Consider the following 14,989-nt stretch of genomic DNA (forward strand, 5'->3'; position numbering starts at 1 on the left):
AAGACCAAAAGTTTGAAAAAAACCCTCAGGTTCCATATTTTCCAGCTGCACCTTCTGTTTTTAAAGCTATCAAGTCTTTTCCATTTCCACCACCGTTTAGTCTTCTCTGTTTAGCAAGAGTCCTACCCTCCCCTGGGTAGTGGAGATACAAAACAGACTTACTCATGGATGGACACCCTCTCAATAGAACCGCACAACATACACAGCCTCCAACACGATTTTAGACTTGGAAGTATGTGAGGAGGAGATGAGGAGTAAGCTTGGGCAACCCAAGCAGGGCTTCCAGCCTCTCCCTGAGTCTCAGATCGGCACTACCTCTCTTCATCCTTCCATTCCTTCGTCCGCCCCCACCCCCGCTCCAGACCCAGAGCACCCAGGCGACTGGACTGGCGCAAATTGCAGCCTACTTGCACCGCCGCCCCCTGTGCTGCCTCGTGACGTCAGGGCTGAGTAAGGGGGCGCCGCTTGCTGGGTGCCCGCCCCTCCCGGCCGTGAGGCCGGGACTTACCCTTTAAAAGAGCGGGGGGCCTGCGCCAACCGCGCCACACCGTGGGCACAAGACACACGGCCGCTTTCCCGGAGCATCTTCATCTCGCCTTCCGTCCTCATTTCGCTCAACTGATTCTGCCACTATCCTCTTCGGCGCGCAGATTCAGGCGAGCCGGGCCATGCATCCGGCGGTGCTTCTCGGCCTCCTCGGAGCCACGATGGTGGCCGGTGAGTGGGCGCGGCGGGCTGTTCAGCACCGCGGACAGCGCCAGTCTCCATCTTCCCCGCCGCTCGCGGCGGGTTAGCTGGAGGATACTGGGAGAGAGGGAGGGTTAAACACAATAGAAGGTTTCTCCCTCTTGCTAGAGGTTCTTAATGTCTTCTCTTCCCCGGGTGTTTCCCTTCAAGTCCCCGCCCTACCGCCTGTCTTGGAAAAAGCCAGAGGGCTTCTTCCTAGCCCAACCAGTAGAGTCTCAGCCTTTTCACATCTGAGCTTTCCTGTGGATAGGGAGAAAACGTGCCCGTGCCTCCAAGGAAACCGCACATTTTGCGCTCACTTCTAAATTGTCATGCTCTCTCTACCCACCCGTCTAGAGAGACGCTTTTATAGTCTTATTCTGTATCTGTATTTAAGTATTTGGCTTTTTAAAGCCAGATAACGAAGGAGTGATAGGAGTGCATGTAATATGATATTAGTTAGCATCTGCATATTTCGCTTTGTTATTATTATTATTATTATTATTATTATTATATAAACATGATGAGACAAAAGTAAGTCTCGTGTATATATGATATCCTATTTTTCTCTTAACATGATTATATATATATATATGTGTGTGTGTGTGTGTTCAGGTATATGTGTGTACAAGGTTAATGTAATGTTTTTCTGTATTTTGTATTTGCGTGTCTGGAGAGAGGTAATTTCACACTCAATGCATTTTAACTTATGAATGGAAACTGCAGTAGATATTCTGAGTTTTGTATTGCAGAAAAAGAAAAGTATAAAATAACTACAAAATGTCCTTGGATGAATGAAAACAAAATTGCTTTAGTCAATTTGGGAGGATGATTTTTTTTGGTCTTTTTTTTTCATTGAGGTATAATTGACATAACAGGATGAAATTTTAAGTAGCAGATATTTGACAGTGTGTCTTTATGTGTGGAAGAATGTGGGATTCATCTTTCAAACTATTCTGAATCTCAAAGAAATGACCACTGGAGATCTGAAAATAAAGGGTGTGTGTGTGTGTGTGTGTGTGTGTGTGTGTTGAAGTAAAGTCACGATGAGTTTGAGACCACTGAGACGTAAATATGTCAGCACCAGATTAAACTGGAGGATTTCTCTGACTGTTTTAATGACCTCACAGAATTTATTTTTAAATTTGAGATCAGGAGTCCAAACTAGAATTGAGGTAATGCCATCCATGAATATGAAGCTTTCATTGACAACAATGACTGGATCTAAAGTGTAAAGAGACAAAAGGAAAGCCAGTGGTAATTTATTTTATTGCAAGCTACACACATACGTGATTTTCTAAAATGTTTGTCATTCTTACAAATCACCTATCAATGTTCTCGATTTAATTCAAGAAAACCAAATCAATAATTTAGAGTCTTTCTGGTGAAAAATATCTTCAGAAAGGAATTGCTTAAGAGGCTAAAGCTGTGCTATACATTGTGCTGGAACACTAAACAGTGACATTTGTGAAGCTTACTTAACGATAGTGGTAAAATATTGATGGCTGTCTTATGTAAGAGAATATTTTAAGAAGGGCTCATATTTTAGTATGAGCTAAAATGGGGACATTATACTCTTTAAAAAAAATTTTATTCAGCTATAATTCACACACCATAAAATCTGCCCTTTTCAAGTGCGTAATTTAGTAATTTCTAGTATATTCACAGATTGTATAGCTACTATCAAATTTCAGAACGTTTTTATCACCCCAGAAAGAAACTCCATATTCATTAGCAGTCATTTTCCATTCCCCCCTCTCCCCAGGACCTGGAAATGAGACATGGCAACCTTCAAGCAGAGTTTGTTATTAAGCAAAATCACAAGGCTGGGGGAAACCATATGGTTCATTTCCTTCCCTTACGAGCTTCTGGAGGGAGATCCACACCTTTCTATAGCAGCTACTGGGTACTCCAAAAATTAATATGAGTGAAGTAGCCAAATGATAGCCGTATTATACCAGGTCAGATGGTTTCGCATTCAGAAGGGCTTGCCTAACTTGTTATTTTATAACTGTATTTTCAATCTGGGAAATCAAACCTTGATTGTCTTGTGAGATATTAGTACTTTAGACATTATTCTCAGATTTATCATACAATATTATTTGAAAATTTTTCTGCCATCTGACTACTTCATTTTAATGTAATCATTGGGTTTCCTTTTGTGCCCCTTGAATCTTACTTTATACAAAAATAAGGTACACTGCTTTAGGGGAATCAACATGTCTTAGTTATTACTTTGTTGTCACAGATCCTGTTGGAAGAAATGCAGTGACAATTAGATATTTCACCAAGATGCATAACACACTTTCGCAAGGAGACTCTCACTCTCCTTTCCATCAAAAAGATGTCTGAGGAGCCTCAATCAGAGAAACAGGACTGTCCTGTAATAATAAACTGAGCTACAAATTATTTAGAGTAATAAAAGAAAAATACGTCTCTCTCCCCAAATCTAATGACTGTTAATACTTTGGCAATATGAGTACTTAATAAGAACACCTATTTTACATTTGTGGGGAGAATAAAAGAGGAAAGTATTAGCAAGAAACTAGAATACCAAAGGTTTAGTAAAGCAAGATTTTAAAAAGGCAACTTCTAGTTTATTAGAGGAGAAATTCTCTCACATATTTCTTTCCAGAGGATTTAACAGATTCCAGGTGGACAGAGTAAGTGCCCAAGTGGAAATATTCCCAAATAACAGCCATTTGGGGGATAAAATAATGGTCCAGCATATTGAACCCTGGGTGCTAAAGAACCATCTGGATCTTGTCTGAACTAGATTTCAGGAAGAACATGGGAGTCTTCATACATTGTTGGCAACTTCTTAAACATTTTACAAATGATTTTAACATGCTGGATAACTTTGGGCCTCTTAAAACAATTGAAGTAAATCCCAGGCAGTGCTTCAAAAAGGAAAATTCAATAAGGTGAGTAAATGGAATAGGTGTTTTATTTCTAGGTTGAGCCCTGTGATATGTAATTGATTGGTGGGGTAAGGGTAGTAAAGAGGCTCAAGAGCAAACATTTGGGGAGGAAAGGCCGGATTGCTGGTTATAAATAAACTGCATTTGAGTAGCTGCCATCTCCGATGTCCAAGAGTTTCGCTCTTGCTCCAGCTAGCTGTACTCTTGTTTCAGAGACTTAGAAAAATTTTATGCAATGGGCTTCTTCAGCCATAATAGCAGTTTCTTCTCCAGGAAGTGTCAGGAGAACTGTAGAGAGGGGCTTCTCTGTACATAAATGCTTTGAGCTTCTCCAATGGAAAAAGGTTAGACAGAACAAAGTCAAAGCGAAAGATAAAAGGATCAAAGCAACTTTGGAAGAATAAAAGAAGGCACTGAAAAAATTAAAATCAACTGAAGCATTTCCTAAGAAGACAAACACACTTCAACTGCTGGTTTAAAATAAGTTGAATCTCATGAAATTTAATTTAAATAAATTAAAAATTATCCTTTAAAAAATATCCTCATAAATAGCTGTTAAACTAAAATATCCTATAAATGATTGTTAAGTGCCTATTTGCATGTGATATTATGTACTTGGTAATCTACTTATAGAATTAGATACCTCCCATGAGCTTTACATGGCTGCAGACAACATGGGGGATGATACAGCACTGATAGATACAGATGCATAAGCAAGCCTGTTCAGGCAATTAATTACGTAAGAGAGTCACAACCATGATTTTGTAAAGGAAGTGAGTTTTGAGGAGAACATATTCTTGAGGGCAGGAATAGGCAGAGGGAATCACAGCTCTTTACACATTTTGGATGGGCAGAAAAGCTGAAGAAGGCACCCTGGATTCATTTAAACTAGGTTTATTTTAAACTTTTTATTGAAGTATAATATACATATAGAAAACTGCACAGATCATAAGTATAATTTTTCATGCTTTGAGCACACCTGTGTGATCAGCTTCCAGATCAAGAAACATTACCAGTACCCCAAAATCTCCCCTTGTCTGTCTGTGGTCTGTATTTGATTTATACTGGATATAAGACAACATATTTTTCCAAATCATGTTCAAGACATTCCTAGGGAAAATAGATGTGTGTGTGTGTGTGTGTGTGAGTGTGTGTGTGTGAGTGTGTGTGTGTGTGTGTGTGTGTGTGTGTGTGTATGCAATGGAGGCATTTATGACTCCTGGGGCAATCATTCCCCAACTTCCTCCACTCTGCTCAGCTCTGACTCTGCCCCTTTCTCCAAGTAATGTGTGTGGGGGATGTGGGGTAATTTTGTGGGTTTGGGTTCATACAACTTCCAAAATCAACTCAACTCATTTCCCATTCTTTTTCTCTTTCATAGCTGTCAGTTCTATGCCAGCGGATAACAGGAATCACAATGAAGAAATGGTAAGTGGAAATGTGACTCTAGAATCTAGACTCTGGATTCTTCCACTCCTTATGATACCAAACCACACAAAATAAAAACACAAACAAACAGACAATAAAAACCACAACATAGGGCCTGCTGAGTGGCTCAGTTGGTTAAGAGCGCAAGCTCTGAGCAACGGGCTCACTGGTTCGATTCCCACATGGACCAGTGAGCTGTGTCCGAGCTGAGGTGCCAACAGGTGGCAGGATGGATCAGCTGGTGAGAGCACATGCTCCTAACAACAAGGTTGCCGGTCCAACTCCTGCATGGGATGGTGGGATATGCCCACCTGCAACTAAGATTGAACACGGCACCTTGAGCTGAGCAGCAGCGAGCTGCCGATGGGTGGCCTGGACTTGGAGCTGAGCTAGCTGCACCCTCCACAACCAAGATTGAAGGACAACAACTTGACTGTTCCCCTTCCCCAATTCCTCAACACTGTTCCCCTTCCCCAATTCCCCAATAAAATCTTAAAAACAAAAACAAAAACAAACAAAAAAACACAACATAATCTTACAAAGCCAGGTTTTCACTCCTGAGGGAATGGGGGCAAGGGATGTCCCTCCTGCCCTGAGCTCTCAACTCCTTCCTGGATGTTTAGTGCCTCTAAGGATAACTGCATCATCACACCATTTTTCTACCAACCTATTGAGAAATGGGTGTTTACTTCTCTTCTTTGGGTAATCTTGGCCCAGTGCCTTCTTGCATTGCCCAGGAGATACCTGGGAGGTTTCATTATGGTTCTGTGAATCATTCCTGCCCCAAGGATCCCGCATCAGTATAGGCCAAGCATCTCTGAACAGCAGCTCTGGGTTGAGTAGTCTGTCATCCCAGTGACACCAGCTTTTGCCAACCTACTTTTGGGTTTTCCTCCCAGGTGACTCGCTGCATCATCGAGGTCCTCTCAAATGCCCTGTCGAAGTCCAATGCTCCACCCATCACCCCTGAGTGCCGAGAAGTCCTGAGGAAGAGTAAGTTTCCTGCACTGTAGAAGATTTTTGTCCGTTGAGGGGTCCTTGCTCCTGCTCCCTGTACTTCACCTTCCACTTTATCTCCAAATGAACTGGGGTGTAATGCAGTTGGGGGGTGGTGGGGGGGAGTACAGACTAGACTACTATCTGGTGAAACAAAAGATATGGCTTCTAATCCCTACTCTGCCACTTAACAGCTGTGTGACCATGGGGAAGACCCTATGCCTCTCTGGGCTTATTTCCTCAAAGTAAAATGAGAGAATTGAGCTCAATGATAGCCTTTGAGATGTATATCTGTTCTTAAATTCTTTGGTTCCATAGTAGGATTTTTAAAATAGGCTTTCATTTGGGTGGAGGAAGATGTGGAGAGTGCTTGTTTGTGATTGGATGAGGGGGGGGGGTGGATTAAGTGCTCTGGGAGTGTTGAAAGATGAAAGAATAGAAAGAGATTTAAAAAGTACTCCTCTCTTTGCCTCCTACTCTTCTGAGAGTGAGAAGTTAGAAGTTTGGAAAGGTGACTTGGAAACTTCTGGCCTCTTTACATGACAGATTGGTTAAACTATTTTAATGTAGAACTTATTTGAATGGGAGGTTCTACCAAACGGTATCAGACATTCCAGGCCTGAGAACTAGAAGGGATGAGAGTAGAGGCAGAGCATCTAGTGAGTCGCAGCAACAGCCCCTGAATCTAGACGGGGAGGTGTTCTCCATATAAATCAGCTTCTGTTGAAAACAAAATGTGAACAGTGACACGAGCAGTATCCATTGGGAGTTAATATTCAGGGGTCAATTTTTACAAAACTGTGTCATCTCTTTGATGCATGAAGTCAAACTGATTCAAACAAATCCTAAAACCACTGTTTTCAACACTTTTCTCTGCTTTTCAATTTTTAGTCAGGCTGGGAACAATGGGATTTTTTTTTTCACCTTCAAAATCTCTCATTGCAAGATAATACTCTCTTGTGCTTACTGCACATGAGCCCTCATGCATAAAATGGTAAAAACAAGTGTTCGTAATTGGCCAATAGAGTAGCCTGGGGGACTGAATCTACCATTAGGGGTTTCAGGGTAACCAAAATAGGTGTGAGGGGCCTGAGCCTGTAGGGCCCCATGGACAGTGGAAGGAAGCTTCTCTACCACTTCCATCCTACATACATACCTCTTACTGAATTTCTCCCCAGCGGCCTTTTCCAGCCTTTACAGGGAATGAGTGAGAGCAGAGTCAGTCTCTAGGCTGCTCCTTTGGGCAAACCAATCCCGCTATCTCCATTCCCTTTTCTTTGCTTACCAGATGGATGCAAAAGTTTGGGGTCTGTCATACTAGGCCATCAAAAAACCATGATTGCTAGAAAGAGCTGTCAAGTGCAGGGCTCTGCTTGCCTGCCAAGATCAGACTCAGCCCTTCAGCTGAAGCCATAGGGTTCTGGCCTCTGCGCAGCACTGATTGTGCTCTGGGGCCTTTTGATGTTTGTTGAGAGAACTCCAGGGAAACTGGTAAAAATAAAATGACCCAGGTCTATCAAGGACCCTGGAAACATTACATCAAGAGACCATAAAATGCTGAGGTCAGGAGGATTTAAAAGCTCCTCGGGGTTGCAGACTCAAGCACCAGCCAGGGCCAGCCAAACAGGTAACATAAAGGAGGAAAGCAGGACAGGAAAAAAAACTCCCAATCTGGAGGATATAGGTGCCTTTCTCAGAAGGAGCAGGTATTTCTCAGCTCCAACTCTATTTAGAGAAATACAGACCCTGTAACCGGGTCTTGGGATTTTTTTCAAAAGAAGTTAAAATTGGGATAAATTTTTTTTTTATAAAGCATATCTCCTGGTACTTAAGTATTGTCTCTGAATTTGAATTTACTGAAAATGTTATTCAGGCCAAACAGAGCTTACCTCTGGGCTACCAGTTTGTGACTTCTGTCCTATTCTGGTTTTCTCTCTCCCACTGACATGTCTTAAGTTGATGCAAAGATTGGTGGAGCTTTCAGCCAAATGGATGGATGAATTCCTTCAGGCAGCACCCCCCCCACACACACACACACCCCTATTCCATCTCCATCTCCATTTCCACTATCCCCAGCACGTCTCTAGAGCCAGAATACACTTATTGAGCAAATGGGCATTTGGGGAGTAGGAAAGAAACATTGGTTTGTAGCCTAAAGAGACCTTAGGGAAAGTGTAGTCCAATTTCCTAACAGGTGCAAGAATCTTTCACCAGGTTGATCTAGTCATCCTCGCAATGTGATAGGGATGGTTTTCCCCTTTTGCTTGAAAGTAAGAGAGAGCATTACACCTTGGTTTTATGGATGACTGTGTGCTGCTAATCACAGCTCTCCTCTGATCTCACCTGCGGGGGCTTCAAGCTAAATTTAGGAGGACGTGCTAAGCCTCAGGCACAAGCTGCTACAGGCAGCACACGTTTAACTGAGGAAAAAAATGAAAATACTTCTGTTCCTGACCAGCAGGCAGTAGGAAAGGAGACACACAGCCTCTGCCTAGGGAAGCTGAGCTCCTGACTGATCGGTGGCACTATTTCAGCTGACTCTCAGAATGATGCTAGTATCTAGCCAAAGCCTCTCTGCTTACCTGTACCTACCTGGCCAGCCCCTCAAGCCTCAATGCTGCATGCATCACCACTGGCTCTCAAAAAGCAAACGCACTGGTGAGGGACCAGCCTCAGGTGTCTGGGTGTGAAAGGTCAGGGACACTTCAATTGTCTCGTAAAACATGAGAATGTTTGCATGCCAGGCTGGGCTTTAAGCAGAGAGTTACAGACTTCCACTATTTCTTGCACATTTTTTTTGCAAAACAGACCAGCTTTTTTCTATTTTGCAAATGTCAGTTCAAAATGACTCATCAGAGCTGCTTAATAGAAATATAATGTGAACCACAGATATAATTTCAAATTTTCTAGTAGCCACATTAGACAATTAAAAAGACAGGTGAAATTAATTTTAATAATATATTTAATTGTATCTAATGTATTTTCTTCAATATAGAATTTGTATACATCCAATATATTTATGATATATATTATCAAATACATTTAAAATATTATCCTTTTAACATATAATCAATATGAAAAATTGAGATATTTTATATTCTATTTTTTTTATTTGAAGTCTTGGAAGTCTGGTGGGTATTTTACACTTACAGCACCCCTCAGTGTGGACCAGCCACATTTCAAGTGCTCTGTAAACCACAAAGGGCTGGTGGCTTCCCCAGTGGACAGTGCAGGTGTAACCCCAGAGCTGTTAGCAGCCTTGGCTTCAGGCATTCTATCTGAACTCAGTGACGTAAATTGAAATCCAAACCTCCCAGCTAACAACTCAGACGGTGTTAACCGCATATCTCCTTTCACGGGACGTCCTTGAATTAAGAAGGATTTAGTAAAGGAGCTGTCGACATTTGGAAGAGATGGGAGAGAACAGCATTCAATTAAAATATCAGTTATACCATCCACTGTTGACTCATGAAATACAAAGATAACTCAGTATACTGATCTTCAGCCTCAACATTTGAGAACATGCTGGGCAGGCGGGACCTGAATGAAGGAAGAAAAGGTCTTTCCACTGCTGAATAGTTTTCTCAGGGAAGAAATATACACCTTTCTTATCACCAAATACTAAGTTATATTGTCACCTACTTCTAGGTGGAATCTACACAGTTGATTGGATAATAAAAATCTGATAAACTAATAATTAAAAAATTTTCAATCCTCCTTTGAATCCTGATATTTCCCATTTTGGCTAACTTTATGAAGCTCTAGTTAGAGCTACTTACCCAATGATAACTTTTTAATCCTTACTGAGAGCAAATATGGAAACAATAGTTCTGAATTACACCTCTCTGAGTGTAATTCTTAGTCAAGATCTTAGTCTGCAAAAAGATGAGGTTGAACTAGACAAATTTTAAGGTTTCTGCTGGTTCTAAATTACAATATTTCCTAAATCTGTACTTGGATGTTAATTTGATCATTGATAGTACTAATGAGAGATGCTGGTTGGGTGTCGTGAAAAAATAAAAATATAGAGGGTTTGTTATTAGCTTGAAACACAACCAAGGAGCTTTAATACCATTTGCTTTTAAAGGGAATCTGGGTATATGTTTTAACAACTTAAAAACGTATCCAGATGGTTTTTAGGGCCCTTAGGATTTGTAGTGATCCCTGATGCTGGTGCTTGTTGAACCACAAACAATTCTAAAGTTATACTTACTCTTTTAAATTTTTCCTTATAGGTAGAAGGGACTCTAAAGATGAAGAGAAAAATGAAAATGAAAACACAAGGTTTGAAGTAAGATTGTTAAGAGGCCCAGCTGATACCTCAGAAGCCCGCAGGCCTTCCAGTAGGGAGGATGCAAAAATCCCAGGGGAGGTGGACACCCAAGGCCCCTCAGTGGCCAACACACAGGGAGGTTGGCACATCCAGGAGGGAGTAAGTGAGCCCCAAGGGAGCCTCTATGCCTCTGACAGTCAAGAAGCAAAGACACACCATTCTGAGAAGAGCGAAGGAGAGAACACAGATGAAGAGGAAGGAGAGAAATATCAGAAAAGGGAGCGTGGGGAAGGTGGCGGTGAAGAGAGACACCTGGAAGAGCCAGGAGAGACACAAAATGCCTTTCTCAACAAAATAAATCAGGCTATAGCTCAGAAAAAAGAGGAGATGGCGTCCAGATACAATCCACCCTCTGCCAGGCTGCCTGAGGAGAAGACACACAGCCGGGAGCGGAGTAGCCAGGAGAGTGGAGAAGAGACAAGGAATCAGGAGAAACACCCCCACGAGTCCAAAAGCCAACCCAGGAGCCTGGAAGATTCTGAGGAAAGTGAAGAAGATGCCAGCCGTGAGGTAGACAAACGACTCTCGAGGCCAAGACATCGCCATGGGCAGAGCAGGCCTGATAGGTCCTTTCAAGAAGGGAATCCTCCCTCTGAGGACAGGGGACACCCCCGTGAGGAATCTGAGTCAGACATGGGCATAACCAGCTTAGGGGACAAGAGGGACCGTCATCCAACCCACTACAGGGCTTCAGAGGAAGAATCCGAATACGGGGAAGAAGTGAGGCGTTACCCAGGAATCCAGGCTCCCAAGAACCTGGAGGGGGGACAATATGGGGAAAGAGGAAATGAGGAGTACAGGGCTCCAAGGCCTCCCAGTGATGAGCGCCTAGTGGAAGAGGACAAGAGATATCGCCCCAACTCCGAGCTTGACAATATGGCACATGGATATAGTGAAGAAAGTGAGGAAGAGAAGGGCCCTGAGTGGGGACACCACCACAGAGCCAGGGGCAGGGAGCCTGGTGCCTATTCCACTCCAGACAAAGAAGAGAAACGATTCTTGGGTGAAGGACTCTACCGTGTTCAAGACAACCAGATGGACAAGAGGAGGAGGCATTCACAAGGCGAGTGGAAACAGCAGGACAGAAATGACCTCAACTATGGTGAGGAAATGGGGGAGGAAGGACCCCAAGGGAAGTGGCAGCAGCTGGAGGACCTGCAGGACCCTAAAGGGGACAGGGAGGAAGGCAGGCTTCAGGGCAAACCATCTGCTTCCTATCTCAGCCCTGAAAAGAGGAGGAGATTAGGAGAGCTGCTCAATCCATACTACGACCCTTCCCAGTGGAAGAGCCACCATTTGGAGAGAAAAGACAACGTGGATGACAATTTTCTTGAGGGTGAAGAGGAAAATGGCCTGACCTTGAATGAGAAGAATTTCTTCCCAGAATACAACTATGACTGGTGGGAGAAAAAGCCCTTTGAGGAGGATGTGAATTGGGGATATGAGAAGAGAAACTTTGCCCCCAAACTGGATCTGAAAAGGCAGTATGACAGAGTGGCCGAATTGGACCAGCTCCTTCACTACAGGAAGAAGTCAGCCGAGTTTCCAGATTTCTATGACTCTGAGGAGCAGATGAGCCCACACCACGCGGCAGAAAATGAAAAGGACAGGGCTGGCCCTGGAGTTCTGACAGAGGAAGAGGTACGGTGTGGGTTGTTTTTTAAATTCACTTAAGATGGTTAATGTTAATATGTTCAAGACTATCTGATATTAATGGGGAGAAATTGGTGGGAATTCATCAGCATAATAATGAACCCCTAGTAATGGAGTGGAGACAACTTCTGGGTTTGATTTCCACCCAACTTCTAGCCATTGCCACTTCCTCCTACTGCAGTGCTTCTCAGCCTTGGCTGCACATTGGGATCAGCTGGAGGGTTTATAAATTACTGATATCTGGGACCCACCCCCAAAGAGTCTGTCTGTCTGGTACTGGGTGATATCAGGGCATCAGGATTTTAATATCAGCCAAAGTGACAACCACTGTTCTGGTGTCTTCCCTTATTTGACCTTTGCATCACTATTTCCCAGGATAGTAAAGAACAGATGATAGAGAAATGACTTGCTTTGTTCTATCTGTGTCAGCTCGTGGCCTATAACAACCAGAAGTTTTCATCTGGGAAAGGTAACATTATCAGAGCTGTGCCTGCCTAAGCAATGTTTTTTCCTAATATTGATTATGTAGGTCAGTGCTTCTGGAACTTGAACATGCATCAACATCATGAGGGATTCCCAGTATGATTCAGTAGGTCTCGGTTGGTGCCTGAGACTCTGCATTTCTGACAAGTTCCCCAGTGATGCTGCTAATGTGCTGGCCAGGGGACTACACTTTGCGAACCACTAATATAGGGTGTCTCATATAGCCTCATACACATCAAAAAAATTTCCCTTCCCGTTTCTACTGCCTTAAACTGTAACAAAATAGATCTGGGACCTCATGCTTTCACTTTCCTGTGTTTTCTAGGAAAAAGAACTTGAAAACTTGGCTGCAATGGATTTGGAACTACAGAAAATAGCTCAGAAGTTCAGTGGTAACCGAAGGGGCTGATGGTCATTGGAGCCAAGGGCCATTTTAAGAAGCACCCCTCACATTTCCACCACTTCACTGAAAGACATCATTTATTTACCCAAAGGCAGAAAGTAGAATTTACTATTTATTAAGTGCTTGACACAATTGGAAATGTCTTTAATTTTTGCCAGAATGCTATTGAAAATAAGAATAGCATGACTTGTAGCATATTCTTTCTCGCAAAATCGATATATTACCATGCTTGTGACAATGACTGTGCTGCCATCCTTGAAAAAATATGTCTGTTTCCATTTAAATAATAAAAGATTCACCTGAGGCCAAAAGCTTCATGTCCTCAGCTTCCTTTGGGCTAATAGAGAGGAGAATAAATTTTCAAACCCATTCTTTAAATTCTAAAAGACAGCATTAGGATTTATTGATCTTTGGATGCAGAGTAGGAAAAAAAAGCAAACCTTTGAAGGATATAAATAGAAAAAGATCAGGAAAAGACATCTGCTCCTCCAGCCTGGAGAAAGATTAAATAGGCTTAAAGAAACTGTTTCAAAAAATGAGCCTAAGATATTACTTTTGAAATCCTGTTATCTGGAGAGCTCTGGGAGTAGCTGGCCAAGGGTCAGTTTTCAGGGCCGAGGAGAAAGCCTGGCTAATGGGAAGAACTCTGGACCAGGAATCACAACATCTGGGCTGGTCCAGACAGATGCCTGGACCCTCAGGGCCTGTCTGATTTTTACTCTGTAAGGAGACAAGGCTGTGACTGTTACCAAGCAGCTGTGTTACTTTGGACAAGCTACTTTCCCTCTCTGGACCTCAGGTTCATCTGTAAAATAAGGCTGTCTGTCTCACTGGGTTGTTATGAGGATGATAGGAGTTTATGCAAAAAACTTGGAGTACGTGCCTGGCATGTGGCAATGGTGCAGGAAGTGTTGGCTGCTGCCATTAAAATGCTCGCAGCTTCTTAGAGTAAGACAGTTGGACAGTTTCCCTTACTCTCTCCTTTGACCTGTCTTTTCATTCCTCGTTGATGGTGGCTGCTACTTGGTTGATTTCTACTGTTCTGACAGTTCAGGTAAAGAGCTGTTATTCTCTGGGAGGTGGCAAAAATAAGTCTGGGGATCACGTAAGGCTTTTATTCATCCAGGAAGGCCTGGTTCTCCTACCCTTGACAAAGTCAAGAATTACCTGATTCTTAACCAGATTCTTTTCAGATTTACTTTCAGTGACTTACTTTTCCAGGAGAGTTTCAGCTTTATCACATGGAGAGAAAGCCAATCATTGCTATAAATTGACAGCAAGTTGTTCTAAACCCCGGGCACATGCTTCTGGAAGCCTTCTTATTATCTCTCTGCATGGGGTCTCTTTTCTCTGGCCATAAGATCATGCTGGGATGTTTGCAAAGGCACATGAGAAGTTGCTGGGGGCATCATGGTTGCTGGGGCAGTCCTCATGGTGCATAGTGTTGGTATATAAATATTGTGCTTTTTCCCTAGAGCCGCCATAACGAAGTACCACCAACAGAGTTGCTTAAAAACAACAGAAATTTACTCTCTCACATTTCTGGAGGCCGGAAGTCCAAAATTAAGGTGTTGATGGGGCTATGCTCCCTCTAAAGCCTGTAGCGGAAGATCCTTCCTTGCCTCTTCCGGCTTCTGGTGGCGCCAGGCCTTCCTCGGCATGTGACAGCACAATTCCAATCTCTGCCTCCATGGTCACATGGCCATCCTTTCCCTATGAGTCTCTGTCTGTTCACATGATGTTCTTTGTATAAGGACACCAGTTATATTGGATTAAGGGCCCACCCGACTTCAGTAAGACCTCATCTTAACTAATTAATCTGCGTCAATCCATCCTATTTCCAAATAAGGTCACATTTTTTATGTACTAGGAGTTCGGACTTCAGCGTATATTTTTCTGGGGACAAAAATTCAGGGCCAGCCGAGTGGCGCGATGGTTAACAATTTGCTTGGGATGCCAGAGGGCCCCGGTTCGGATCCCACATATGAGGGCCAGTGACACTGCCCTCCACAGCTAAGATGCTGAACAACAGCTCAACCTGGAGCT

At 43.0% G+C, this 14,989-nt stretch overlaps 1 protein-coding gene and 1 long non-coding RNA gene across 2 annotated transcripts in view; one reads left to right on the forward strand and one right to left on the reverse strand.

The window, feature by feature from the left end:
* LOC109383840 (uncharacterized) overlaps nt 1–590 on the reverse strand; it is a 37,927-nt gene extending 37,337 nt beyond the window's left edge. Inside the window, exon 1 of the long non-coding RNA XR_002124306.1 lies at nt 509–590. This is a non-coding gene — a long non-coding RNA (uncharacterized LOC109383840). The remainder of the gene's footprint in view (nt 1–508) is intronic.
* CHGB (chromogranin B) lies at nt 533–13,254 on the forward strand. The gene is made up of 5 exons (XM_019644604.1): nt 533–717; nt 5,029–5,075; nt 5,975–6,068; nt 10,307–12,045; nt 12,866–13,254. The coding sequence occupies exons 1-5, from the start codon at nt 669–671 to the stop codon at nt 12,947–12,949; spliced, it is 2,013 nt and encodes a 670-aa protein (XP_019500149.1). The 5' UTR covers nt 533–668; the 3' UTR covers nt 12,950–13,254.
* Nucleotides 13,255–14,989: the final 1,735 nt, after the last annotated feature.

Source organism: Hipposideros armiger, unplaced genomic scaffold (genome assembly GCF_001890085.2).
Source record: "Hipposideros armiger isolate ML-2016 unplaced genomic scaffold, ASM189008v1 scaffold_89, whole genome shotgun sequence".
NCBI classification, from domain to species: Eukaryota; Metazoa; Chordata; class Mammalia; order Chiroptera; family Hipposideridae; genus Hipposideros; species Hipposideros armiger.